The sequence below is a fragment of the Mastacembelus armatus genome, chromosome 17, assembly GCF_900324485.2.
Source record: "Mastacembelus armatus chromosome 17, fMasArm1.2, whole genome shotgun sequence".
Classification (NCBI taxonomy): Eukaryota; Metazoa; Chordata; class Actinopteri; order Synbranchiformes; family Mastacembelidae; genus Mastacembelus; species Mastacembelus armatus.
The window spans coordinates 11,590,935-11,617,087 of record NC_046649.1 but is presented as its reverse complement, the minus strand read 5'-3'; the positions used below and the strand labels follow the sequence as shown (position 1 = coordinate 11,617,087).

General features: G+C 42.6%; 2 protein-coding genes across 2 annotated transcripts in view; one reads left to right on the top strand and one right to left on the bottom strand.

Annotated features, from left to right (window-relative positions):
- Window positions 1-19,659, bottom strand: part of LOC113134901 (protein unc-13 homolog A-like) — a 29,364-nt gene extending 9,705 nt beyond the window's left edge. The window contains exons 1-26 of the mRNA XM_026314479.1: window positions 19,370-19,659; window positions 15,736-15,765; window positions 15,400-15,499; window positions 13,797-13,914; window positions 13,520-13,643; window positions 12,795-12,865; window positions 12,516-12,570; window positions 11,669-11,698; window positions 10,021-10,234; window positions 7,669-8,763; window positions 7,427-7,529; window positions 6,344-6,387; window positions 5,655-5,733; window positions 5,078-5,083; window positions 4,912-4,986; window positions 4,607-4,826; window positions 3,753-3,980; window positions 3,333-3,474; window positions 2,975-3,144; window positions 2,694-2,809; window positions 1,948-2,111; window positions 1,640-1,793; window positions 1,292-1,360; window positions 962-1,051; window positions 349-483; window positions 108-235 (exon numbers count right to left, since the gene is read on the bottom strand). Coding sequence (XP_026170264.1) covers window positions 108-235; window positions 349-483; window positions 962-1,051; window positions 1,292-1,360; window positions 1,640-1,793; window positions 1,948-2,111; window positions 2,694-2,809; window positions 2,975-3,144; window positions 3,333-3,474; window positions 3,753-3,980; window positions 4,607-4,826; window positions 4,912-4,986; window positions 5,078-5,083; window positions 5,655-5,733; window positions 6,344-6,387; window positions 7,427-7,529; window positions 7,669-8,763; window positions 10,021-10,234; window positions 11,669-11,698; window positions 12,516-12,570; window positions 12,795-12,865; window positions 13,520-13,643; window positions 13,797-13,914; window positions 15,400-15,499; window positions 15,736-15,765; window positions 19,370-19,391 — 3,782 coding nt within the window. The 5' untranslated portion in view covers window positions 19,392-19,659. The remainder of the gene's footprint in view (window positions 1-107; window positions 236-348; window positions 484-961; window positions 1,052-1,291; window positions 1,361-1,639; window positions 1,794-1,947; window positions 2,112-2,693; window positions 2,810-2,974; window positions 3,145-3,332; window positions 3,475-3,752; window positions 3,981-4,606; window positions 4,827-4,911; window positions 4,987-5,077; window positions 5,084-5,654; window positions 5,734-6,343; window positions 6,388-7,426; window positions 7,530-7,668; window positions 8,764-10,020; window positions 10,235-11,668; window positions 11,699-12,515; window positions 12,571-12,794; window positions 12,866-13,519; window positions 13,644-13,796; window positions 13,915-15,399; window positions 15,500-15,735; window positions 15,766-19,369) is intronic.
- A 1,865-nt stretch (window positions 19,660-21,524) lies between these two features.
- On the top strand, window positions 21,525-25,415 carry btbd2b (BTB (POZ) domain containing 2b). The gene is made up of 9 exons (XM_026312970.1): window positions 21,525-22,045; window positions 22,157-22,276; window positions 22,416-22,572; window positions 22,843-22,948; window positions 23,064-23,261; window positions 23,362-23,554; window positions 23,830-23,917; window positions 24,011-24,157; window positions 24,338-25,415. The coding sequence occupies exons 1-9, from the start codon at window positions 21,525-21,527 to the stop codon at window positions 24,497-24,499; spliced, it is 1,692 nt and encodes a 563-aa protein (XP_026168755.1). The 3' UTR covers window positions 24,500-25,415.
- Window positions 25,416-26,153: the final 738 nt, after the last annotated feature.

The following is a 26,153-nucleotide window of genomic DNA, read 5'->3' as shown; positions in this document are numbered from 1 at the left end:
TATGGGCAGTGCATACTGCAAACACAAACATACAAAACAATATCACACAGAAACAACTCGTTATTGATACTGCACTTTCAGATGAGTTTTAACAGTCTAAGACTCACTGATTAAGACAAGGAGTGTAGGAGTTTTTGTCCTCCTCTATGATGGAGACGATGAGAGTGATGAGTTTGGACCAGAAATCCAAGTTTTTGATGCTGGGACCCTGCTCATCTGGAGGGACTGCCTTTGACTGGAAACAGACACAGGTTATGGGCTGATATCTCAACAGGTGCACAGTAGATGCAGTATACTAAAAATCATGAGTCCTGCAAAGGGAACATCTGCACACACACACAAACTTACAGGGTCTGTCTGATATTCCCTGTTGTAGAGGTCATGGCAGTTGTTGAAAATGTACTCGTAGGTGGAGTTCAGACAGGCTTTCACACAGTCCTTCACCACCTGGCTTGCCCTAGGGGGACTCTGCAGCTCCTGGACCTGAACAGAAATGTAATACAACATATGGTTGAATCGAAAACATCTCCAAGTGTCTGTCAGACACACAGTCTCAGCAGGGGGTTACCTCAGTGGGAATGAAAGCATAGACTCATTGAGCTGCACAAATCGCACAAATATGTATTAACACTCTGATACATGCAGACACACACACACAAACGAACACACAGAGTTTCATAATATCACCTTCAGTTTGGATAGGAAAATATTAAGCTGATTCTCAGGTTGTGCCCAAGGCAACTTTCCAGAAAGTGCTGGAATTTGTATCATGTTTATTTTGGAGCTAAGTGCTGAAAAGAAAAGAAAAGAAAAGAAAAGAAAAGAAAAGAAAAGAAAAGAAAAGAAAAGAAAAGAAAAGAAAAGAAAAGAAAAGAAAAGAAAAGAAAAAAGAAAAGAAAAGAAAAGAAAAGAAACGAAAAGAAAAGAAAAGAAAAGAAATTCATCTTTCCCTTATCTTTACCTTCATCCTGAAGAATGTTATACTAGTCAAGAGATCGACGGTAGACTTGAGATCTTGTAGTCTTTCAGGGCTGCTGGCAGGAAAGTTATTCTGAAAGCACATTCAGTAACACACATGTTTAAAAGTGTGCTTTTTCATCAGGTGGTAAGACAAACAGAGATGACTGTGAGTGGACAGATGAATATTAGCTGTGACATTTTCATCTCAGTCCCACAACAGAGACTATGAATTCTCATACATGTTCACACAAAAACAGAAATAGACGTGAGATTATAGCAGTAAATAGGAAATCATTTTAAACTGGGTATAATAGGGAGGAGCAGTCAGTACCCGGTACATGGACAGGTCGATCCTCAAGGAGTTGTGCAGCTGATCCAGCAGTTTGACAAACCTCTCCTTCTATACAGGAATAGAAAACTCTCAGAAACACAGCAGCTGGCAGATTATGTCTTAGCATTTGACTATGCAAACCTGAGGCTGGATGTGAAGAGGCTCAGCTGATTGGACATTTGAAGAGGTAGGCAGGACTTTACTAAACTGACTTTTATCTACAGGCCCAGAGGGACCAACAGCTACTGATATTTACAGCAGCATTTAGAATATATGGCCTCTTCTAGTATAGTAGTCACATCTATGGAAAAGGGACTAAATACCACAAAGAATTTCTCAGGGACTCACGCCAAAGTTTGATGCAGCAAATCTGTCTGAGGCAGAAACATTGTTGGAGGACTGGGTGGTGTGGGCGTAGTAAGCGTTGATATTGGCCAGCAAGGTGCTCATCACAGCTGGCACACCTGGACACATGTACTTCGATGACAAACAGGCAAAATGGCTGTGGGGTGGAAGTGAAACACAAAACATTTAGTACATTTACCTGCTCCTGATACCTCTGTATTAATGAAGAGATCAACTATATCTAGTCATTGTACATGTCAAAAAGCTAAAGCCAACAGTCCAACATTTAGCGTAATGATAGGAGGACTGACGTCATGGCCTGGTAGATGGATTCTACTCCGTATCTCATGGCAAACTCATCGACTATCTCCTGAGCCGTCTCCTCAAAGTACACCTTCCAGGCATCATCCCCTTTGGCATCAGGGATCTTTACTACGCCGCCATTCTGTTCCTCAGTGGTATACTGGAACAGATGCTACAGAGATACAGAGAAAGTATGTAAGCATGTTTTTGTGTCTGAGTAGTAGCAGTAGTAGTATTAGTCTTAAGCAGATGAAGAAATTTAAAATGCATATAATAGAAAATCTAACATTTACAGATCTTAAGAAAGAAGTACATCTCAAAGACATCTAATCAGCCATATAAAGAGGAGAAGCAGGATTACACAGAAAACTGAAATAGTCTGTAGGCCTCAATGAAAGTCTCATATGTGGCACTGTGTGTATGCCTGTCCCAAATACAAGAAGTTCATATCAGCCTATACTGGTGAGAATAACTCTAAAATTACTAATGATGCCAATCGCAAAAGCACCTCAACAAATCTGATGTGGGGATTTTTATTTTTTACAGAAAGTAGGAAAATTTCTCAGGGGACAACAGCAGGAACAGAGAATTTACAAGGTGATTGATTATGTTAACGTAGGAACCTGAATTAAGCTGATTGGAAAAAATTATCTGAGAGTAGTAGGTTTCTCCTGCAGATTTAAAGCTTCTTTTCCAATGCACATAATCACAACATGTGGAAGATTTCTGTCTTCTGATGTCCAGTCTGACTCACCTCATGTAGACAGGTATACTGGACATGGTAAGGAGCCACTGTCTCCTCTCCTTTGATCTCCACACTTATGTGCATCCGGATGGCTCCTGACACAGCAGACTTATCTGTTCTCTTATCTGTCAGATGAACGAAGATATACATGGCCTCTTAGTTGACTGAAATCTGCTCTATCTACAAGAGACAAGCACTTCAGTAATCTGTTTCTTCTTCTGTTATCTCTGTGTTACTTGCGGTCCATCTCATCCGTCTCCAGTGCCTTTTTCTTATCTTGCAAAACTCACCAAGGTTGTACCAAACATCCATCTCCCCGCTCAGGGTGCGGACTTCAATGATGGTTTGTCCGAGGAAATCATCGCTCTCACGTTTGAACCTCTGTTTCACACGAGACTTGATGTCGTCGTCCTCATCCCACACACGAACCTTGATGCGGTCAGACGAGTTGTGGCATTCACTGGATGAGGCAGAGATGGGAAACGTTAGCAAACAGACATGTGATGCAGTAACAAAATATTATAATGGATGAGGGTGTGTTAAATGAATTCTTCTGAGTATTACAGAACTCAATTACTCCAATACAGTGATACAAAACGAGACATCAGGATTTGAAACAGTTAAGGACGAGCTTCAAGCTGTACTGACAAGTGAAAGTTTTCTTCCCAGACAGGGTTGAGGTTGCCATAGATGGTCTTCGTCCTCTTCTTGGTCTTCCCGACTTGAACAGTGACATACGGGTCACTGGAGCCTGTTTTGTCTTTAGCCTGCAGGCCCTGAGCACATACCACTGATGCAGAGACAAGAGACATTTAAACAAAGACCTTGTTAGATCGTTTATTGTTAAAGTCTCTGTTTTATTACTTCATATTTATTAGAACATAATTTTATATCAATAATAAGAAAAATGAAAAGCAGTCAGGTGCCATCATATCTACATCACATTCAACAATTATGGACAGCAACTCAGTTATATTTATGTAACCCATAATAAGAAATCACTAATATATTTTTTAAATCAATGCAATGTCACCGTCTATCCCTAAGTCCTCATAAGGAAAACCTCACCAGTGATGCTGATCTTTGCTGACCATTTGGAGGTCCCGTCGAGCACGCTCTGCTTGATCTGTTTCATGTGCGTGGCATGTGTTGATTTGTCGAGTCCAAACACTTCCTGTATCAGCTCAAAGATTTCTGGTTTGTTCCTCTCCCTGATCTTCATGCGGTCTTTCAGGACCATGATGATGTTCTGGGTTCGGTCCTCTGCCCCATGTTTGGAGCTCTTTTCGGCAGCTCCTGGTGAGAGACAATAGTGTAAAATATATTCAAAGGCCAATTGGCACAGCAGCTTATCTCCAGTTTCTTTGAAAATCCAACCTTTAAAAGCTGAGTGCAAAGATAAGACAGCATCAGATCAATTTTGAAAGTCTATGGCCATTTCTTGGCCAGGGACACACCAAACTGCCCAATAATAGAATGGAAACTATATCCACTTAACCACAAGTAAGAGTGTAAAAGATCAACAGATGCTTTGGCACAAAGATCTTATGAAACTCTTTGGAGACAGGAGAACAATGAATTATGCATTGTATACATTGACTCCAATATCAGTATGGGATTGGATAAGTCACCACTTGTGAAGCTAAATTAGACAAAGCAGTATGGATGCAAAGGCTATGGGCAGAGGAGAGAGAGGCGAGAGGCAGGGGTATGACAGCACATTACTCAGGAGATAAATTGTAAAGGAAGAAGGTGGAGTGGATAGAGGGCAAGAATAATGGGATGTCAGTCGGGCAGAAGGATACAGAGGAGGGGCTAAAATAGGTTTTGGTTTGTGTGGAGCGTTGGGTGCCTGCATACCCAGGTACATATGGTTAAATGTGTGCTTATGTGCACATGAGCAATGAATTGTGCGTCCTTACTCTGCAGACAGTCAGCATTGAGTAGATCCTGGCACTTTTCATGGCATTTGACGCCACACTCAGAGCAGCGCATGCCTTGTCGGGCGATACCCCACAGCAGCCCCTCACATTCGTAGCAGTAGGTGGGGGTGGTGGCCGTCCACACCTCAAAATTGTGCGGAGTAGTGGAGGAGATGGGGTATATCAGAGCCTGCAGGGTCTTTTTATAAACATGGCTCTTCTACAAGTGACATGGAGAAAAGATTAGATGTGATTAGTTTTTGGAAAATCCTGAAGAGAATAGTGAAAAAAAATAGTGAACCCACCAGCTCTTCATTGCCGAGAGTGGTGGAAGCCATGGCTGATGTGATTCCAGCTTTACGAGAGTTCTGCACTAGAGACTGGGAACAAGAGCGGAAAGAGAAAAGTCTGAATGTGAAATAAAGTGTGGAGTTCAGATGTAAATTTAATTTCTGTAAGAGATGTACTCACCATCGCCTGATGATGCCAGGCAGTGACCAAACAGATGAAAAAAAAAAACGGGAAGAAGAATTTCAAACAGTGAGGTCAACATACACTGTATATGCATATTTGCACATCAATATAGTGTACATCTGTCAAATGTGCCCTGACCTGTAGACGAGGGCAGTGTCACAGTACTGATTAATTACTGTAATTACATTAACACCACATATAATCAAGTATTTAATTTACCAAGAAATCCATCACCAGTGGATGTGGTTACAGTCAGAAATCAACATGAGTAGACTTTATGAGAATATGCACCTTGGATAATAAAGAAATGTATGCTGGGAAGAACAGAAGAACCAAAATCATGTTTAGATGTTTTTAGAGTAAAACTGTCCATAAGAGGAGGAGACAGAGATTGAAACAATCATTTAATGTCTTAAAATTTTTTTTTTTTTAAATTAAGAATTAATTATCTCAAAGGTAGGGTAAGTAGCTAAAGAATGCATTGTGTCAATGACTTTCCTCACAAACATAGAAGTGTGTGTGTGTGTGTGTGTGTGTGTATGTGTATCAGAGCGTGCCCATGCATGTTTCTCACCAGGTCTCGGACAAGAGGAATGGCTTTCCTCTTGCGAAGGTCAGGCATGCTGTCAATACTGTACAGTGCACCCCCCATTCTGAATAAGAAAAGTTATAAATTATACACTCACACATATATGTATATACTCACCAGTATTTATGGTCTATCATTAAAACAACAAGAAATCATTTTTGTCACTGTGGGCCAATGATTTTCTCGCAATCACTGTTTCTGATGCTACTCCAGTCAAGGACTTTTTGAGGACTTCACTGGAGAGTTTAATTACGCAGGCTGCCTTGTCTCAAATAGTGGGAATGACACCCCACACACCTGGGTATAATTGCTGGGTTTTATTTGGCCAACTTAGCACTTCTTCAGTATGCAGCTTTAGTTCCACTCTGAGGTCTGCCTCATCTACAAATGACCTGCCAGCTAAGTCAGGGCAGCCCACCACCGTTCAATACCCTCTGGCCAAATGCCATGAGCTGAATGAGACTGAGGAGCCGAATGAAACAGAATAGAGGATTCCTGGAGTAAAGGGCATTTCAATCTGAAACAAAAATAGCAAGTTTCCCTGATGACCTGAGGATAATATCAAGTGGGTTTCATTTCTAAAGTTAAGGAATTAACTTAACTTTTACATTGTGTGCAATATTGTGTGTTTCATGTAAAAGATATATCTTGAGGAAGTAACAGCAGACACTCACCCTCCTTTACCAAACCACAGTGAGCTGGAGGTTTCTCCTCGAGCCTGAGAGATAAAAAAAAAAAAAAAAAAACAGGAACATCAAATTAGGGAAAACAATCACCTTTAAGTTTGTCCCTACAGCCTTCATGCTACAATGTACTGCAAGAGTAAAGCCACACCACTGAAAGTCATCTGATTATGATTGGTAAACGTTGCCCTTATTTATCCCAATACAGAGTTAAAACTTCATGTATGTCTTTAGAGAATCAGTAACAGTGTGGTTTATAATCAGAGTGTAGGACAGCTGGTCCAAGAGACAAGAGAAAAAGGTCAAAGATGAGTGAGTGGAGTTTGACAACACATCTCTTGTACACATTTCCTTCATTCTCTCAAGCAGCCAGGTTGCACCTACCTGTCAGCCGAGCAGCGATGGTCGAGCAAAGTGCGTGTGAGTGTCACTATGGCAATGACATAAAACTGGAAAGAAAACAAAATGGGTCGGCACAAACGAAAAGAGAAAAAAGAAAAGACAAACGAAGGGAAGCCAAGTGCACAAAAACACAACGTGACATACATCAACATAAACATCGAAGCAAGTGATTAATTGTCTGCACAACTGAATTCGAGCGTAATGAATAGCAACATAATATATGAATAAAATATGTAAGTGAAAACTGATCAAACAAAACTTAATGTGTGCTAAATCAAGAGTTTTGTCAAGCAGTAATGTGGTGCTGCAGCCAGAATAAAATAAAAAGTTTGCTGTCCGCTAAGTATATTTATTTTAGAAAAGCAAAAGGTATGAATTATAGAGTATGAAACACATTAAGTCTGCTTTCTGGTGCCTGGCAAAAAACACTGTCAAAATATAACTCAAGAACTTACCGTATGTACCCTGTCTTTGCACATAAATAATGCACCACGCATTCATATTTCAAAGACTTGGTAGACACTTTTGGAGTCTCCTGAACTTAGGTAGAGCTTTTAGACTAGAGGGTGCAAGTGAATGAGGTCTACAGCTCTAGGACTGGACTGCTGTGAAGGACTGGACTTGAATTTGGTGGGGGTCAAAGCTGTTGGGTTGGGACTGGGATAAACTTACCTCCCGTAGTTGCTCTAGGACCTTGTTGTAGAGCCTTAGCCAGTTCTCTTTGGCTCTAACTTTTGGGTCTACTGGCTCTTTGGGCTCCTCTATAACTGCAGGACTAAAAGAAAAAAAATCACATTTTTAGATTTAAATATTATTCATTTCTAGTTTATGGAGGATGTGTTGATTCTTATCTGGTCTATTTTTATTGCTCATTCAAATAATTGATTTTGTTCCAATTCAATACTTCCTCCTACCTCTCAGGAGGCATCTCATTTTCCTCTACTGGTGTCGGTGGTTTGCTCTCATCAAAATGCTCCTCCTTCTGCTCCATGGGGAGCTTCTCCTCTGGCTGGGCAGGGGGTGTCTTTGTTTCCTTCTCCAACATCATTTCCTCTTCTAGCCATGGCTCCTCCTCCAGCTGGGGGGCCGGAGTCTCAGGGGCAGATGACTGTGTGGTGGGACCACTGAGTTGGGATTGGGGCTGTGCAGAGGATGAGGTTTGTTGGGAGGAAGGGCCCATTGCAGTAGAGGCAGGCTGGGAGGTTGAGTTAGACATGGTGGCCGGGTGGGATGGAGGGACAGAGTTGACTGCAGCAGATTGGTGTTGTTGAGATGAGGCTGGGGCTGGAGGGTGAGACTGTGCAGGCTGGGCGGTGGGAACCGAAGAAAGGAACGTAGAGGCCAAGCCTGTCACTGCAGCTGTTAAAGGTTTGGCCATTGAGAAGAAAGAAGTAGCAGATGGGGCTGGTTGTGGCTGAGGTTGTGCTTGGGGCTGGGGCTGTTTAGGTGGTTGGGCTGTTGGTTGACCAGAGGGGGGCTGTGCAGGTGGGGCCATGCCAGGAAGATGACCCTGGTTGGAGGTTTGGGTAGGGGGTTGAGCAGGGGGCTGCTGTTGTAAGGAGGACTGTTTCTCTAGAGGAGGTCTAGAGCTGGGTACATCAAGAGCTGGAGGGGCAGCTGATGTGGGGGTGGGGGTGAATGGAGGCTCCATGTCCTCACTGAGGGTCCCATCCAAATTGTACAAATCCTCATCATCATACATCATCTCCTCATCCTCATAGAGCCCCTCTTCTTCTCCTTCATACAGCTCACCATCCTCCTCCTCGTAAAGAGCCACCTCCTCTCCCCCATCTTTGCTGTAGCCACCCTCATCGCTGTATGCACCCTGGGTCTCATCGGGGTCCCAGTCTGGAGAGCCTTTGCTATAGCTAACAGAGGAGTGGCAGGAGTGGTAGGAGTCATTCTCGTCGTACGGGTCCCTCTCTCCGTACTCACCACCATAGTCTTCCTCACTCAGCTGACTGCTGCAGCGGCTCAGCTCTGCAGACGATGCATAGCTCCCTGTGGGACTGGAGAGAGGAGAAAAAGCGGGAACACAGGAACACAACATGCCCAGAAGAGACTCATTATTAACATAATAAACAGGAATTCCTTCTTATTATGAACACAGAGTCACTGTCATCTTGGCTATTATTACATGTATACTAATGAACATGCACATGTGTAAAATTCCTTTATGAACCATAATCTCAAAAATGCTTACAGAGCACTTCACAAGAGTACTTTATAGCCTGGACGCTTTGTACTCTATTAGATAGTCCAACTAAAAACCTCTTCTACATGTCTTAGGGTGGCCAGGAATAATGCTGATGGCTAATCGATGAAAAGCACTGGGGATACAAGAGCAGCAGAAAAGCAGTGACAAAATGGAGCAGAACAGAAAGGTGAGAGGCCTCCAGAAAGCTGACAAAAAAAAGAACAAGCATCCAGAAATACAACAAAACAGGGAAAAAGTATTTATACTCATGATGAATGGGGCTATTAAGAACAGAACAGAGGTACGGAGAGGAAGGAGAATGGGCGAGAGGAGAGGGAGATAGTGAAGACAGAAAGGGAGTGGTGAACACAAAATAGAAGGAAAAGAGGGCAGGGAGGGAGGGAGGGAGGGTGTATAGAGAGCTGAGAGGAGGAGATGAAGAAGAATGGGTGGGGTGTGGGGAAGTTGTCCTGTCCAATACACTCACACAAGCAGCTAATCTTATGTGGAGTATTGACCATTAGATTGCCAGTTGAATAATTCATAAAGAGAGAGGGAGAGAGATGCATGGTTTCATTCCCAGTCTGGAAGAAATATGTCAGTAAACACAGAAATGTAACAATACAATATATAACAATAACAGCTCTGAAAGGAAACTATGACTGACAGCGTATGGTGTGGCTGACCTGCAGATGTACACAAGGCATGGCCCAGGTTCACCGACTATAATACAAGATTACTTTATATCTTTTTTATAAGTCACACAGTCTTACTTTAAACCATTTATCAAGCAAAAATACCAAACATTCACTGGTTCCAGCTCAAACATCAGAATTTGCCGTTTCTTGTTTCACATCATGGTGAACTGAAGGACAACTAAACTAACAAACTAAAATAACTCATCTCAAGCCCCTTCTGCTCTGGGAAACTTTGATGAGTATGTTTTACCATCTTCATTTGCTTAGCCCCCTTATGATTGATTGGTTAATCAGAAAGAGAATTAATAGATTAATTGCTAATGATCGCAATCATTACTTTGAACCGTAATTACTCTTAAACAGGCGCACACCTCACAGTCCTCTGATGGTGGTAGTCAAGGTCGTGGCTGTTGCCTGAGCGCGGGTAAGAGTAACTTCTGGAGCTGCGGTGCTGGTGGCTGATGGGATACTGGTGGACAGAAGCGTTGGGCTGGGATGTGCTGTAGTAAGGTGGGGGGATGCTGTTACTAGTTTCGCTGCGATAGTCACTGTCCCTGTCGTCCACGGCACTGTCCGGATCCTCATCTACACAGAGGCACATACAGGCATGGCAGGAGAAAAATATGATCTGTTGTCTTACTCAGTGTTGTGCTGAGGATAGAGCACAGCACCAGGAGAATGATTGATTTTTAGAAAAGACAGAGATATAATGCTCCACGCAACCCTGAACCAACATTAGTAATTATTACAGATGAGCTAGTAGCATGCCACTACTGACACCCTATCAGATCGATATAGGTCATTCAGAGTCTTTCCATATACAAAGCCCACGATAAACATGATGAGTGGTTTCCTTTTCATTCTCATCATCATTACTGAGCATAAATCCAATCTGCCCAATGAGGAGATGCGTTATTTTCTCTGGTGTCCATAGGTCAGAGATTAACATCACAGAGGGAAGTGATGGGAGACTTTAACAGTGCTGAATCAGTCAAAAGCTAAACCAGCATCTATTAATCATTCATCTTTATCCATCATCGTCTGTCGCACTGTGACCAAGACGGCTGCTGCACTGCTTACACGTTTATCGTCATCTGTCTGTGAGTATGAACACTAATTAAAGGCTCTAAACCTTGTTTCTCACATCAACTGTGTCCCCACATGTGCCTCTCACTCTCCCTGTCTCCATCACTATCCCACTCACTTCATCAGCTCACTGTCTTATCACCCCCCCCCTTCCATTTTCCTCTGAGTGAACAGAGAGGAGATGAATCATTGCAGCTGTGTGAATGAGTCTGACACTCATATAACACTGATAAAGACAGACACATAGTGGAGTTTTTATTTCAAATATAATAAATGTATGTATTAGTGTATGATACGCTTCTATTTGCAGAATGGATATTGCAGTCCATAAATAGTTGGACAGTGACATATTTGTCATTGTTGTTTCTCTGCACTATCAAATAATAAATGAAAGAATGACTGATGTTAGAGTCTCTTCATCGTACTTACCCAGGATAATTCAAATCTTGAATTATCTATCTATCTATCTATCTATCTATCTATCTATCTATCTATCTATCTATCTATCTATCTATCTGACATTATTTTACCTTCATTGTTCGGGGTGGTTTAAGAAATCACATAGCATGTAAACCTAAGAAATATAATAAATAAATGCCACTATGGGAAAGTGAAAAAAATACTGTGTTTTGGTAACTTCAGTGAGCTTGTCATTTAAATAGCTGTCAGCAAGGTGAATAGTGCAGGACTTACAGCATATTTTAAAAACAGTGCAGCAGAACAAGTTGCACCCTGTACATCTAATATGCATGGAAATGAGTCAGAGCTTTACCCTCAAACTTATTGTTTCATTTTCAATCTACTGTGATGGTTTGCAGAGCCAAACCAATTAAGAACATGGGACTCCTTTCTTTTATTTATTTGTTTATTTATTAATTTTAGATCTAGTATATATGAATGGATTTGTCTGTATACACTTGGATGTACACTTACTTTGTTGGTCTCCCCATAGACTCCAGTTGCCTGCAATGAAACAGGAGGATGTTGATTATGAATTGCACTGCTGCCCAAACATAAACGTACTTCAAACATGTTTCAGATTTTCCAGATGGAGTTGGTGAATGGATTTATATTTATATGCCACCATTGGACATCACTAACTTTGTGCCTTGTCTCTCCCACAGTTTGTGTTCGCTCTCTGTTCTGTCTCTCTCTGTACCTTATGCAGTTCCTGGCTCCACCAACCTGCACAGTGTTTACTTGTTGTTTATTGCTGCTGTTCTTTTCTCTCTCCTCTATCCACTCAACCAAACTGGTTAAGGCAGATGGCCGCCCAAACTCAGCAGTGTTCTGATGTAGTTTTCTTCTGTTAAAGGAGGTTTTTCCTCCACACAGTCACCAAATGCTTGTTCATGAGGGATTTGTTGGGTTTCTATATAAAGGGCTTTGAGATGATTTTTTTATTGTGATTTGGCGCTATACAAATAAACTGACTTAAATTGAATTGAATCGAATTGAAAGAGCGGACAGGAAATGCTGAGCCTCCAAGTCTTTCCACCTGTCTGAGACAGCTGGCTCAGCACGCTCAGCAGACAGGGCCAATAGCTGAAACACAGCAGCATCCTGCAGGAGCTCGCCTCTAGACATCTGATACCGGTATCGATCCTTTACAGTGCAGCGATCCTGGCACTTTTATCCTCTAACACACAACAACCCATGTGTGGTTACACACATAATGCACGTGTTGAACTAAAGCAATCTAATTACATTTCAACAGTTTAACGCCTAATTGTTAAATTGTTTGGCGCAAACAAATGGTTGGACTGCTTTGGTCACTTACAGCACTGGGATCCTGGCACACGGAGAGGGCGTTCCTGTTCCTCCTGGTATGAGTACTGGAGGAAAACAAATGAAAAATGCACTCTGATGAAAGAGGTTGGTGAGTAATTACTAGGAAAGGTCTAAATTTGTAAGTCTATATGAAAGAAATTAAGATGATCTACACTGAGATTTCATCTTATGATGTGTAATGTTGTTGTTTTCCCAGGTGATCATGTTAGCATGTTTCTAAAGTGTGAGAATGCACTGGGGTCTTAAATCAAACAGTGTAGGAGCTCACATCTTGGTCCCTCATGGCATTGAGCTGCTCCAGTTTTTTGGCCCAGTATCGTGCCTCATCCTCTGGGATATCTGAAAACAACAAACCAGGCAAACACAGGTGACAAAAACAGCCATAATAGAGCTCCATCTGCCTGGGCTGTTAAAAGTGTTTTTCATAAAACTTTCTGCCTAAATGCAGCTTGTTCTATGTTAAAAACTCCACATAATAACAAAGATAAAACAAGCCACATGTAAATATGATTTGACCCACATCTGATTGTTCATTTTTAGCTACATGTACAGGCCTGAAGATACTTCAGTCTGTCCAGAACACAGTGACACTGAAAATTGGCAGCACTACAGCCAAACCCTATAAATAGATCAGATCCACAAACTGAAGAGTAAGGTGTACAGTATTGACTCAAGCAAGGGGAAACAGGATGAAAATGACACCTAATCAATGCTAAGAGGAGCACAGCATGATCACTGAGGAAGAAAGGACACATAACACTCGTCTCCCTGACACACACTGAGCCATGAATACATGTCCCTGAAAAGCAGGTGAAAAGTGGGTCAGGGCAATTAACCAATCAGGGATTATTGGTGTTCATATATCACAGTTTTATATGAAAACATAAAGACATAATTTATTTGGGTTATTTTGGGATGTTTTCCTCCAGTAGTTTCATATTCTCATCTTCCCCTACCTACTGACACTTTTGGATGCGAGTATTGATTTCTCACCAAGAGGCAGTTCAAAGCGTGTGTCGAGCAGCACCAGGTGGAGAGTGGGGTCTTTGGTGCCACAGATCTCATTATCAGCCATGATGACCTGAGAGTCCACCGTGAGCCACTCCCCTGGTCCTTCCTACGCACACAAAGACATTTTGCAGCAGACACACAAACAACATCCTGTACAGTCAGTTGAGCTTAATGAAACCAACCAGCCCCTTATATACAGCTGGTTACAGGGTGCTCTCCTACAGTATTTCTCAAATATTGGGGACAGTTCGTGACAAACCTCATTTGACTGTCGAATGCTACGAAGAGGAATCCACACAGTGCCGACCATGGTGTCCCAGATTAACCCTTTGTTCCACACCTCTACTGTCAGACCCAGGTCCAGGCGGTTAATTTCACTGCAAAGAGAAACAGAGAGAAAGTAACTGAGTTATTAATAAAAAGAGAGAAAGTGGTGGAAAGTAACTAAATGTACCTTCTCAACCATACACTTAAATACATTTTGAGGTGCTTTATGAATAACCGGCATTGTACTATTATACTAGATTTCCATTAAAGTATTTCTATTTTGACACTAGAAGCATTTTGCTGACAATATTTATAACATACTAGTGTTTCTGAATGAAAGTATTTGATTTTACACTGTTCCACTGAAACATTTACACTGAGTATTTTTTTTTCCGCCACATTTTGAAAAGAAATGCAAAGCACACATTGGCATTCATAAACACACGAGATGCACAGTAAAGTACCTGTGGGCTTTACTGTAACAAGTATGTGTAAGATAAGTATGTAAAGTCTCTCGGGGAGCAAGCCTGAGAGAATCTAACATAAAGCATTTTCCACACAGCAGGAAGCAGCACAAAAAAGAGAGGGCGTGAGAGAGGGATGAATAAGGATGGGGAAGAGAAGAGTGTGATGAAGGCAGTGGAGGAGGTGATTGTATCACATGCCTAGAGGGAGAAAGTGGGAACTTTAATTAAGAAATAGGGGGAGTGGATTTCCCGTCTTAGTGGTGACTCCTTTTAAGAAAAGTGCCTGTTTGATTCATGGCAGTGACTGAGGGGGCACAGTCATTTAAAGGCAGTTTGAAGGAGGGGATGAGGCTCTCTTTGCAGCCCAAACATTACATAACACGGCTTCACTGATGCAACCCCAGCACAATGCTCAACGCCTCCGAACATCATACAAATGCACAGGAATCCGCAGTCAGCCTCCCCGCTGCATCCCACATACTAAATGATGCTGATCATTTATCGCCCATATGCTGCTACACTGTGAAACCCACACTGTATCGCTCTGCATGGGAAATACCCAATGTTGTATAATGTTTTAGTGATTGCAAGAAACTATCATTCCAACTGGAACACAAGCTCAAACTAACTAATTTAAAAGTGAGACATGCTGCTAATGATGCCTTGAGAGCAGCAATAAGAGAAGAAGGGAGAGGGAATGTGTGAGAGTGGGGGTAAAGCTGAAATGGGAGGAGGAGAAGAAGATAAAAAGATAAAAAGCAAGAGGCAGTATTTAGATGAAGTGAAAGAGGAGAGGAAGGAGGAAAAAAGACTAGGATGGGAAAGAGGATGAGAGGGGAAGAAGTTCTGAGGGAGAGCTGATGAAAAGGAGGATGAGGTGTTTGTATGGAGCGGAGGTGTGGATGCAAAGACCTGTGCATAACAACACAGGGATAAAGGGCACTTGGGATGGAGGAGTGAGACAAAGATTGATAGAAAGCAGAGATTAAAAACAGAAAGCACTATGGCAGCTGGGGTGGAGATGAAGAGTTGAGTTGAGAGGATGGAAAGAGAGAGCAGGGGAAAAGGGGAGATGAGAGCAAGAGAAGAGAGAAGAGACAGTTTGTCAGAAGATGATGAAGCACTCACAACATGAAGTCTTGCTCCCAGCTGGGCAAGTTGCCCCTGACAGCGATAGTTGTGCTCTTCACATTTTGTACCTTTAGAGTCACATAGGTGTTGAACTTCTCTGTAAAGAAGAGAGGGTTAAGGAAATGGAAGAGTTTAAAAAACACATGCATGCATTGGAAAACACCCCCAGTCATCCCCTGATACTGTATTATGTCATTACCCATCTCTTTATTTCTATTCATGACTGCAGCATGTAATGTGTTCTTCGTCTGCTCAAAGATTTATGTCACATGATGGCGAGTCTCTCCCCCTGTGTGATCTACCTCTATCTATTTCCAGGATCCCAGGTCTTACCTTGGGGTCCATCCAGCTTGGCTTTCTTCACTGTGGAAACACAGGGGGACAAAGTCACACACAGGAACACCATCTGTTTTCACCTCTGAACGTTCCCACATCTTCTGTCCTGGCTTTTATATATTATATACTGTATATTATCGACTCCCTCAGAGATAAATTAAAACACAGCCTGTGAAACATGTTGTACACAGGTTGTGGAAAGGAGAGAAAAACACTATATAGTATGATTTATACGCATGCTAGCTGACAGCATGCATGTAGCACATATTCGCATATGACATGAGTGTTGACTCAACTGAAAATGCAAATGTATGCATATTTGGACTAAGTGCTATTATTTGCCATAAGGTCCAGACATGTTGGCACTGAGTGTGGTGACAAAACAGAGATGCACAGTGCTAGAAAAACATGGGCAGTGCTCCCACTCCCTTCATCAGTGTGGGAAACAAAAACAGCAACATGAACAGTACACGATGCCTACATATAAACAGAACGATATGGCATGGCACAGACTTAACCACTGCATTTAACCAGTGATAACCACTGCAGTCTCTTATTAATAGTGCATCTTTATTCACAGGATTTCTAAATGTAGATCTCACGGGTGGGGTGTAAAAGCCAGTGTGAAACCATCTCATTATTCAGGATTTAATAACTAAACACATCCACAATTATGTCTATTACCTTTAGGAATGTCAATCATTGTACAAGCAATCCATGATAAAATTTCCCACCTTCATCAAACACAGTATGTCAAAGGATTTTCCAGTATGCAGTGAAAGCCCAGGGCCTCTCTGCAGCACTTTTTTACCTGATTTGACGTAACCCACTCATACATTTTTGATGCTCTACTACCGCTCCACCGTGCACACACATGCACACTACACTGCAGGTGTGTCCAGGTCATGCACGTCATGCTTTGTGGGTGTATGTTTTCAGCAGTACTTTAACACTGACCACATCAGAGACTACTTCTTTCTGTGTTTAAGCGTCAACACTAACAGCCCAGGAAATATATCATACATGAGGAGGATCAATAAGAAAGGAATTGGGTTCTCGACAGTGGAAAGCTGAAGCTTAAGAATATCACACAATCATAAATCTCTCTGACAAGGTGAGTTACAGTGAGAAATGTCCACAAGCCCTTACAAACAATAATTTGTCACATGTCACATGTTCCTTAGCGGACAAGACGACGCTCAGCACAGATAAACTGTACATGTAAGTGAATCAGTTGGTTGAAATGTAGGCTGGATGAAAACATGCTGAAAGCTTTCACTGTCTATCATCATCTGATTAAATGTCTTAAATGCCATTCGAACAAAGAAAGAGTGTTTAGTTATTTTTTAATCAGAGGATGTACAGCACAATCTGCCAACAATCAATTTTGTGAAACCTGATTTTTTTTTTAGCAGAAACTTCATTCAGGAAGTACCTCTGACACAGCACACTGACTTATGGCAACTAAGTGCATTGCCAAAAAAACAGAGGCCCGACAGGGAATCCAACAAACCTTTCAACTTGAACTGTCAGCGAATGTGAAGTAGGGAGAGTAGGAGCTGAGTTCAGCCATTCAGTCACAAAATAAGGGCTGACATGATTCAGAGAGACAGTCTCTTACTCTGAAGGATCACACATACACGCAGATTTGCATTGCTTCTTGCAGTTGCTGACAGAGACATTGCACCCCCTGATTTAATGTCCAAACCAAGACAGGAAGAAAACTGGACTTGAAAGTTCGAGTGTGATATCTGGCGGAAAAGAAGCCAAGTTTTTCAGACTTAATTTGTATCTTTGTCTGAATTCTGCTTTGTCGGCATATGCTCCAAAGAAATGCTGCCTATTCAAGAGGCACAAAGTTCTGTGTAGGCCAGAAATAGCTCCAGTCAGGTAAGCATGAATGATGTAACAGGAACAGAAAGAGGGCTCTCTGCCAAGTCTCGTAGTCTACGACACCAACAGCCGCAGCCAGTGTTTATGAATGAACGCTCAGGGTTTTAATGACACCTGGGACCGACTCAGAGCAGAGGCAGTCAGTGGGTGGACCTGGCAGGACAGGATGAGGTGCTGTAGCATCCATAATGGGCCTGATGTACAAAAGGTGACTTTGAAAACCCCTTAACTTTTCTTTTGTCTCCACATTGCCTTTATTCCATCTACGACAGTCGCACAGAGCTTAAAAATGCCTCATTGGTCAGATCAGGTAAGAGCTGAGATGACTAGAAAGGGTTTTTTGTGTCATATGATTAATTAAAAATTCAACATCTTAAGGCTCTGGCTGCTGCTTAGACTAAAACAAACAATTTTAAAACAACGCCTCAGACTTGAGTTAATTTCCAAGGGAACTGAGGGGGGTGGGGTGGGGGTGAGGTGGGGGTGGGGGAGCTAATGATTAATGTCAGTTTTGAATAATGTCCCAATAATTTTCTCAATAAATCAATTACTGGTTTGGTCAAGAAAATCCCATGAAATGGTAAAAAAAAAACCCAACAATCTAAAGCCAACCTTACAATACAGAATATAAGAATATTTACTTTATTATCAGCAAGTTATTGCAGCAGAGCCCCAAAATGTAAAAGCTGCAACCAGACACCATTTGACGTTTGATATTCATGTCAGTTTTTCATTTTCATCACGTAATGTTTCAGTTGTGAGTGACACCATTTATAACACTGGATAGACCAAAGGTCAAGGTCAATTAAAAAGGTAATCACATAATCATTGTTCAGATTATTGCTGACATTGGTTAACATGCTCTGCTTAAAATCAAATAAGTCTAATTTCAAAAAACCTGCTAATTCCTGTGTCCTTCAGTTTAACACAAAGTGATATTGAGAAAGTTGTTTTGGCAGTTTTGCTGATTTAACCTCGATCCAACAAAAGCATCTGGGGGTCCTCCCTTTTAGTCTGTGCCATACAAGTGACGCTCCGACGTGAAGCACTCACAGCAGATGCTTATTCATCGCGCTGAGAGGCAACAGTGTCAGCATCAGGTGCTTTCGGGGGTGTGGTGGGAGGAGGTGACGCATCGCTTCAGGGAAAACGCTGAGAAATGACGCGCACCCCAACACGGCCGCGAGTATTCCCTCACGACTACAGCAGCGCGGCAGCGCGGAGGCGCGCAAGCGGTGCGGCAGCGGCAGCGGCAGGGGCTTTTCCTCATCCTCCTCTGACTCTACCCACGCATGAATGAACAGAGTGGATGACACACAGAAACCGCAACCGTACTCCTCAAGGGAGGACACAGCGGCTCCCCTCCTCCATGTAGACATTAATGAAACCTGGGAATATGTGCTGGTGGCATTAACAGACACGACTGGGCAAGCCTGTAAGAAACGCGTCCCTTTTTTCTACTATGAGATAAATCATTAATACGAGTAAATCAAAGCTGGTATTTAGCAACAGTGTCGGTAAAAGTATCCCACACTAATAAGGTGCAGACGAGCGGAGCTGCCGTGTGATTTAATGACTATTCAGCACAAACCGTGCGCTGCTCGGGCTGCACTGACTTTTCCCCGGAGCTGACAGCCCGCAGGCTCTGCCTCTGTCAGACAGCTGGTGCAGTTAAACCCCGAGCAAGTGATGCACGATCCACACCAAACACACGCGTCTCCTCCTTTTCCTCTCTTACCTCCCACACACAGCAGGGACATCTCTGATAGCGGCGTGAGCGTCCCCGGCTGTCCTCTGCTGAGTGCTCCGTGATTTGTTTGGTCAGTCCGTTTGTCTCCTGGTTACAAAAATAAATTTTAAAAAAAGAAAAAGAAACTGCGCTCAAAGCTTTACCCTAAAACCCTGAAACAAATCGGCGTCATCTCTCAGGCGCTCGGCTGCTTCTCTGCGGAGCTGTTGCTCTTTTGGCAGGACAAGACACACAGGAGTGAATTCCTCGCCCCCCTCTTCTTCCTCCTCTGCATTGCCTCAGCTCACCTCCGCTGCTCCTCCTGCGCGCACAGCCATCTTGTTTCAGCAGCGGCGCCGCGCCGCGCCGTGCCGCGCCGCCCTGACGTCACAGCTGATGTGTAGCGGGCGGAGAGGAGGCTCGCGGTGGGACCGGACTGATATCGGTGTAATGCACTCAATGAACCACGGGAAGGATTTCATTCATTGTTTTCAGCGTTACAAAGCATTTTAGGGAAGCTGGAAGTACCAGCCAACAAAAGTGACCCTGGAGGGCTGTTTTCTCCTTCTGCTTCCTAAATACAGTTTTGAGACAGACTAATGTTCTTATATATTTCAATTTAGAGAACTATGAAAACAAAACTGCTATGTAACCAGTAGGCCTACATTAACACATGTGTGAACATGTCCACTGATGGTGACACTTGAAATCCTCAGAATTGGACCTTAATGATCAGCACAGAACTACAGCACAGAGGCAAATATTTTACTTTTTACTTCACTACATATATTTACTTAATAGCTGAAATAGATGCTTGTGTGACTGACTAAACTCACATGGAGTTTAAGTTCATTCGGGGGTACACAATAAATAAACACCAGTCAGACATCTTCTATCTGATTAATTTTTAGGTCAAGGTCAAGAGGTTTTAAATGAGGTTTTAAATGAGACAGCCAGAGGCGTATTTTGATCCCTAAGCCCTTGATATGAAGTTGTGTTATACCACATTATATAAAAAACAGCACTGCAGCACTGTTTTCTATTGTAGGTTTCTGTTTTCTCCTAAAATTTCTGTAATTTTCCTTTTTTTTCTTGATGTGCTTGATACTTTCACATCTTAAAATCCTTAAAACCTTAGGAAAATCCATTCAGCTCATTGTGGTCATGGTACATCTTTTTGATGCTTCCCAAAAACATTCTACATTTTGAAACCATGTGTACATGATATGACATTATTTGTAATATGCTCACTGACACAAGCTGACCACCAGTATCCCAGATTCTGGATGAACCCATAATAGCTACACTGTGAGTCAGTCTGTGGGCAGTATGAGCTGAGCTTGGTGGCTGTTTTTCCAAAATGAAAAAAGAAAGAAAAACACGTGAGATGAAGAAGCTGAGCTGTCCTGAGAATTGGACATTAACAAACATGAACCTCATAAATGCTGAGACTGTCAGAGGATGGCAAGAAAGTAAGATGTGCAAGTGGAAAGTCACCAGTCCATCGCAGGGTGGAAGGTCAATGAAAAATCCAAAACAAAAAAGACTGAGTGATGGGCCTATATAGACTCATTATTGGCTGCAAAGCAAAATGTTGAGATGAAACACACATTATTAAGAGCAAAAATATAAGCACACATGGACTGTAAAGAACATAAAACATGCAGTATTTTAAATAAAGTTAAAATACTGCCGTATCTTTGAATAGCATTCACCATTCAGGTTCATATACAAAACACTGTCCAGTGCCTTTACTCTTTAGTCTACTATTTAAATTTGAATTCATGTACCCCAAAATCAAATAAAAATGTAATAATATTTTTTTTTCATGGCAGGTCAGGATATTATCCTTTTATGGCAAGAAAGTCCTGGGTTGTTTAATGATTATTGAAATATGGAGGACAGTTATAGGGCAGAGGTCTGCATGATAGGGTGGCTATCAAGAGTAAACACCCAATAATTGGACTCAAATGCATATTGTGTTGTAAGTGGAAAAAAAGTTGTGCATTTTAGTTACAATCGGACTGGAGCTCCTGTGTAGATGGAGTAGCTTGTAGTACCAGGAGCAGACGCTAGGGGCAGCAAAATGCAGACAGGACGGTCGAGACTACTAGAAATACAGTAAGCGAATAGGTGCGTTGTTTACGCCTTCGCTAGGTGGAAGATGGCTGCTGGAGACAACAGCGGCAGGCCTCCTTGCCTTAATTTCTCCGGTCCGGGTCCTTTGGGAAACAGCCAACCAAGCAACAGCGTTTTCTCCATGCCAGCATCCAACGGCGGAGCCGTCGGTGCGGCCGGAGGAGCGCAGGGAACAGCGAGGCGTCCCAACCCGCAGCTGGGGCCTGGCGGAGTAGACAGCAACGGAGTCTCGACCGGAGCGCCACCGACTGCGCAGAACCCCCTGCAGCAGCCCGCTGCGGCAGCTGCTGCGGCAGTCGGAGCTATGGCGACTCCGGCGTCAAATATGGCAACCACCGCAGCGTCCAACGCGTCCCCGGCGGCGGCACCGACCGCCACTCCGGCAGCTGCGTCTGTCCTGGTGTACCGGGAGCCCGTGTACAACTGGCAGGCGACGAAGAGCACCGTGAAGGAGAGATTCGCCTTCCTCTTCAACAACGAGGTGCTCAGTGACGTTCATTTTTTAGTGGGCAAAGGAATGGGCGTTCAGAGGATACCTGCACACAGGTAAGGCTTAACCAAGGCATTAGCTGGCTGAGTTCTGAACCTGCAAAGACAAACCTCGGTCTTGTTCTTTGTTGTCGCTGCCTGTTTGCTCTAACCCCAATCCGCTGTCAGGTTTGTGTTGGCCGTCGGGAGCGCGGTGTTTGATGCGATGTTCAACGGTGGGATGGCGACGACTTCCACGGAAATCGAGCTTCCTGATGTGGAACCAGCCGCCTTTCTGGCCCTGTTAAAGTAAGGGGTGTGAGTGTGCACTGATGGTTAATGCAACATACACGGCAGCTTATGATTAAGACAACCAACCATCTAATCCCCTAAACTGCGTATGATAATGAAATTGCACTGCCTTGTGTGATTTGCGGCTCTCCTGCAGGTTCCTGTACTCTGATGAAGTTCAGATCGGGCCAGAGACAGTGATGACCACACTGTACACAGCTAAGAAATATGCAGTGCCAGCCCTGGAGGCTCACTGTGTGGAGTTCCTCAAGAAGAACCTGAGAGCAGACAATGCTTTCATGCTGCTTACTCAGGTCAGCCTCCCTCAGCTCTGGATGATCAGCTGTTCTTCTCTGTGACTTCATTTGTTGCCTACATGTCTGTTTTTTTTGTTTTTTTTACTACAGTACTTTTCTGAGGTAAATCTTTTTAAAACATCGATCAGTGCAGTGTATGACAGCAGCAACATTGCTCAGGCACAAATACAGTCCAGCAGCTCCACTCAGAAGGCAATAATGAGCCTCCTGGTCATTTTACAGATGTCCAAATGCATCTATTAAACTGTGTTGTCTTCATTGTTTCAGGCACGGTTGTTTGATGAACCTCAGCTTGCCAGCCTGTGTCTAGAAAATATCGATAAGAACACTGGAGATGCTCTCGCTGCTGAAGGCTTTACTGACATCGACTTAGGTAATGTGTTCCTGCTCACCCAGGCTTTCCTTTGATGACTATTAAATGCAACATGCTGTATGTCAGAATGGATGTTACCCAGCTGGGCAACAATTCTTATCTCTCTGTGTTTTAGATACGTTGGTGGCAGTGTTGGAGAGGGACACTCTTGGGGTGAGGGAGGTGCGTTTGTTTGGAGCTGCGGTGCGCTGGGCTGAGGCTGAGGCTCACAGGCAGCAGTTGCAGCCCACGCCTGAGAACAAACGCAAAGTCCTGGGAAAAGCTCTTACACTCATCCGCTTCCCTCTCATGACCATTGAGGAGTTTGCTGCAGGTGAACAAGAACACATGAAAAAAAAAAACAGACACTATTTCTTTACTTTCCAGATGCTGGGCTTCATCTCTGTCTTTTCATTGTGTCATTGTCCCTTCAGGTCCAGCTCAGTCCAATATCCTCACTGACAGAGAGGTGGTAAGTCTCTTCCTCCACTTCACAGTAAACCCAAAGCCTCGTGTAGATTTCATCGACCGGCCTCGCTGCTGCCTCCGCGGGAAGGAGTGCAGCATCACACGTTTTGGACAGGTGGAGAGCCGCTGGGGCTACAGCGGGACAAGCGATCGCATACGGTGAGTGAAGATCGGGGCGTTTTAAAAACATAATTACAGTCTTATTTTTTTTTTTTATTTTTTTTTACATAATTACATTTTGATTTAGTGAGTGTTTGACATACAAACTACTTTTAATCAATTATTAATGGGCCAATAGGGCGTGGGCTGTTTTACTGCCAAGATTATTAAACTATAGTCAGTGAAAATTTGTCTCCTTTTAGATTGAGAAATGTGCATTTGTACCCACCTTAACACAATTACTTATGACCTTGGTGTGTTCATGGTCCTTTCAGATTCTCAGTAAACAGAAGGATATTTGTGGTTGGGTTCGGCCTCTACGGCTCTATACATGGACCCACAGACTACCAAGTCAACATACAAGTACGGACTCTAACACTTTTGTTGCTCAATTCACGATATGTAGGAATTCTGTGTAACAGATTTTGGATGTTTGTGTCTGCTCTCCTTACACAGATAATTCACACAGACAGTAACACGGTTCTGGGTCAGAACGATACAGGGTTCAGCTGTGATGGGTCAGCTAACACCTTCAGAGTCATGTTCAAAGAACCAGTGGAGATTCTGCCCAACGTCAACTACACTGCCTGCGCTACACTTAAGGTCTGTAAAGTGTTGGAAATAATCGATACATAATACAAAACATTAAATGTATAGTATTACACTGTTTGGCATCGCACTGACGTATAAGTAAAACTGGATTTTTTTCCTCTTAGTAATGTTAAATAATCTAATTTTCCACTGTGCAGTTTGTATTCAACCTCCTCACTGTCCTTCCTGCAGGGTCCAGACTCTCATTACGGGACTAAGGGAATGAGAAAGGTAACGCACGAGTCATCATCCACGGGCACAAAGACCTGTTTCACCTTCTGCTACGCAGCTGGCAACAACAATGGCACTTCGGTAGAGGACGGACAGATTCCTGAGGTCATCTTCTACACATAGTCGCCTCTGACATCGCAACAATCTTCCATCAAATGTGACAACCAGACACCAGCGCAAGGCCACACATCAGCAGCTGTATTGGGGACTAATCTGTCAGACATCATACCATTCCTTCCATATGGTGCACTGTTGTTGCCCACATGGGAAGACAAATAGCTGTAAGGCGATGTAGGTCACTACATCCTAGTCAGAGCTTGTCATATGAGATGCCTTCTCTCTTTCCGACCAGCTTCCTTTTATTCTTTTGTGTTGTAGTTAATGAGAACCTGTGAAACAGATACGAGTGTAACCAACTCCATAGAGGAAGGAGAAGGAGGGAGGAGCCTCTCTGATTATTCACATTATCCATTTTATTGCTGTGGACTGATGGCTCAACACTGAATTCTACTTAAGCTAAATGATTCCCCTTCCTGTACTCCACAGCAATAGTGCAAAAGAGAGTCACAACTATAAGAATGTACAGTACAGTTTTCAGATTTTCCAAGACAAGATCCTTATTCTTCAGTGCAAAACAGCATTTCACTCAGTCCCATTTTAGAACATCCATTAAACTCATAGGCCTCAAAGGCTTTATAAATCTGAACCAAATGTCACAGTAATCTTAATGATATGATTATAATAAGCAATCTTTGGTTTCTACTACTGTAGAATCTGTGATATCTTGTGTCCTTGCTTGGTAGTTCCCTATACCCAAGATACCTTGCACTTCTCAGCCTTGCATATGTTCATTTGTTCTATGGATGCACACTAACTCTTCAGATATGTTTCTTTTTAGCTTTGTTTTAAAAAGTATGGGCAGAGGAGCTTTCCCTCTTGGTGCAGAGGTTAAGGGGTTGTATAATAAAGTGGCATTTATTAACATTATATATGTAACTTGAAATACATTAAGTATTGATTAAAGAGTGAGGAAAAAGTATTCTGGGTGCTTGTTTTATTTTTTTTGTAAAGGTTAAAACACATTTCTACTTTGTTGCAAAAGTTAGTGTTAGATAAGAAGATTGGTGCCACTCCGGGGAAAAAGCCAGAACAATTTAATAACGGTAAAACTAAAGAATTTAGTTTTGTTATAACTTAAGAACCCAAACATGGTTGGTACAATTTCTTGAAGCAAATGAATTAGCTTGAAGTGTTTGTACATTTTATGTAGAATAAAAAGAATATTGTGTTAACAAGTAAACTTTAGAAGGGCTGGTAGGTGGATTCTGATGTTGGACAGAGTAACAGAGGCTGTTTCTCATGAATAAATTAAGGTCCCCTGTTTACAGGCTTTGTGCTAAGCTAAGGTGGGATATCAGTGCTGACCGGTCCTCAGGTCTCTATCCTTTTGCCCCCAGACTTGTATTGGAACTAATATCTAAAGACATTCAGTGTTTTAATTTCTATTGAGCTTATTTGTTGTTTCATCAAATTTCTTCAATTTCAAGTAATTAAGACAAACAAAACCTCAGGCAAAGTGGTAACAGCTGGCAAGTATTTTCCTTAGCAGTCCACAATGTGCAGCATTATTCCCTGAAGCCCAAGGTAATATAGGCTTGTTTTGTCCAGCCAGCAAATCAAAAACCAAAACCTGAGTTTTGAGCTTCTACTTTCAACTTTGAAACACGAAAATATTCACATTTAGAAGCTGGCACCAGTGAAGTTTTGGCATTTATGC

Bases quoted from the DNA above. Each gene is read 5' to 3' on its own strand.
- btbd2b (XM_026312970.1), top strand. From the start codon at position 21,525: ATGGCTGCTGGAGACAACAGCGGCAGGCCTCCTTGCCTTAATTTCTCC. The intron at 22,277-22,415 runs GTAAGGGGTGTG...GCTCTCCTGCAG, and splicing joins GCCTTTCTGGCCCTGTTAAA to GTTCCTGTACTCTGATGAAG. The intron at 24,158-24,337 runs GTCTGTAAAGTG...TCCTTCCTGCAG, and splicing joins CTGCCTGCGCTACACTTAAG to GGTCCAGACTCTCATTACGG.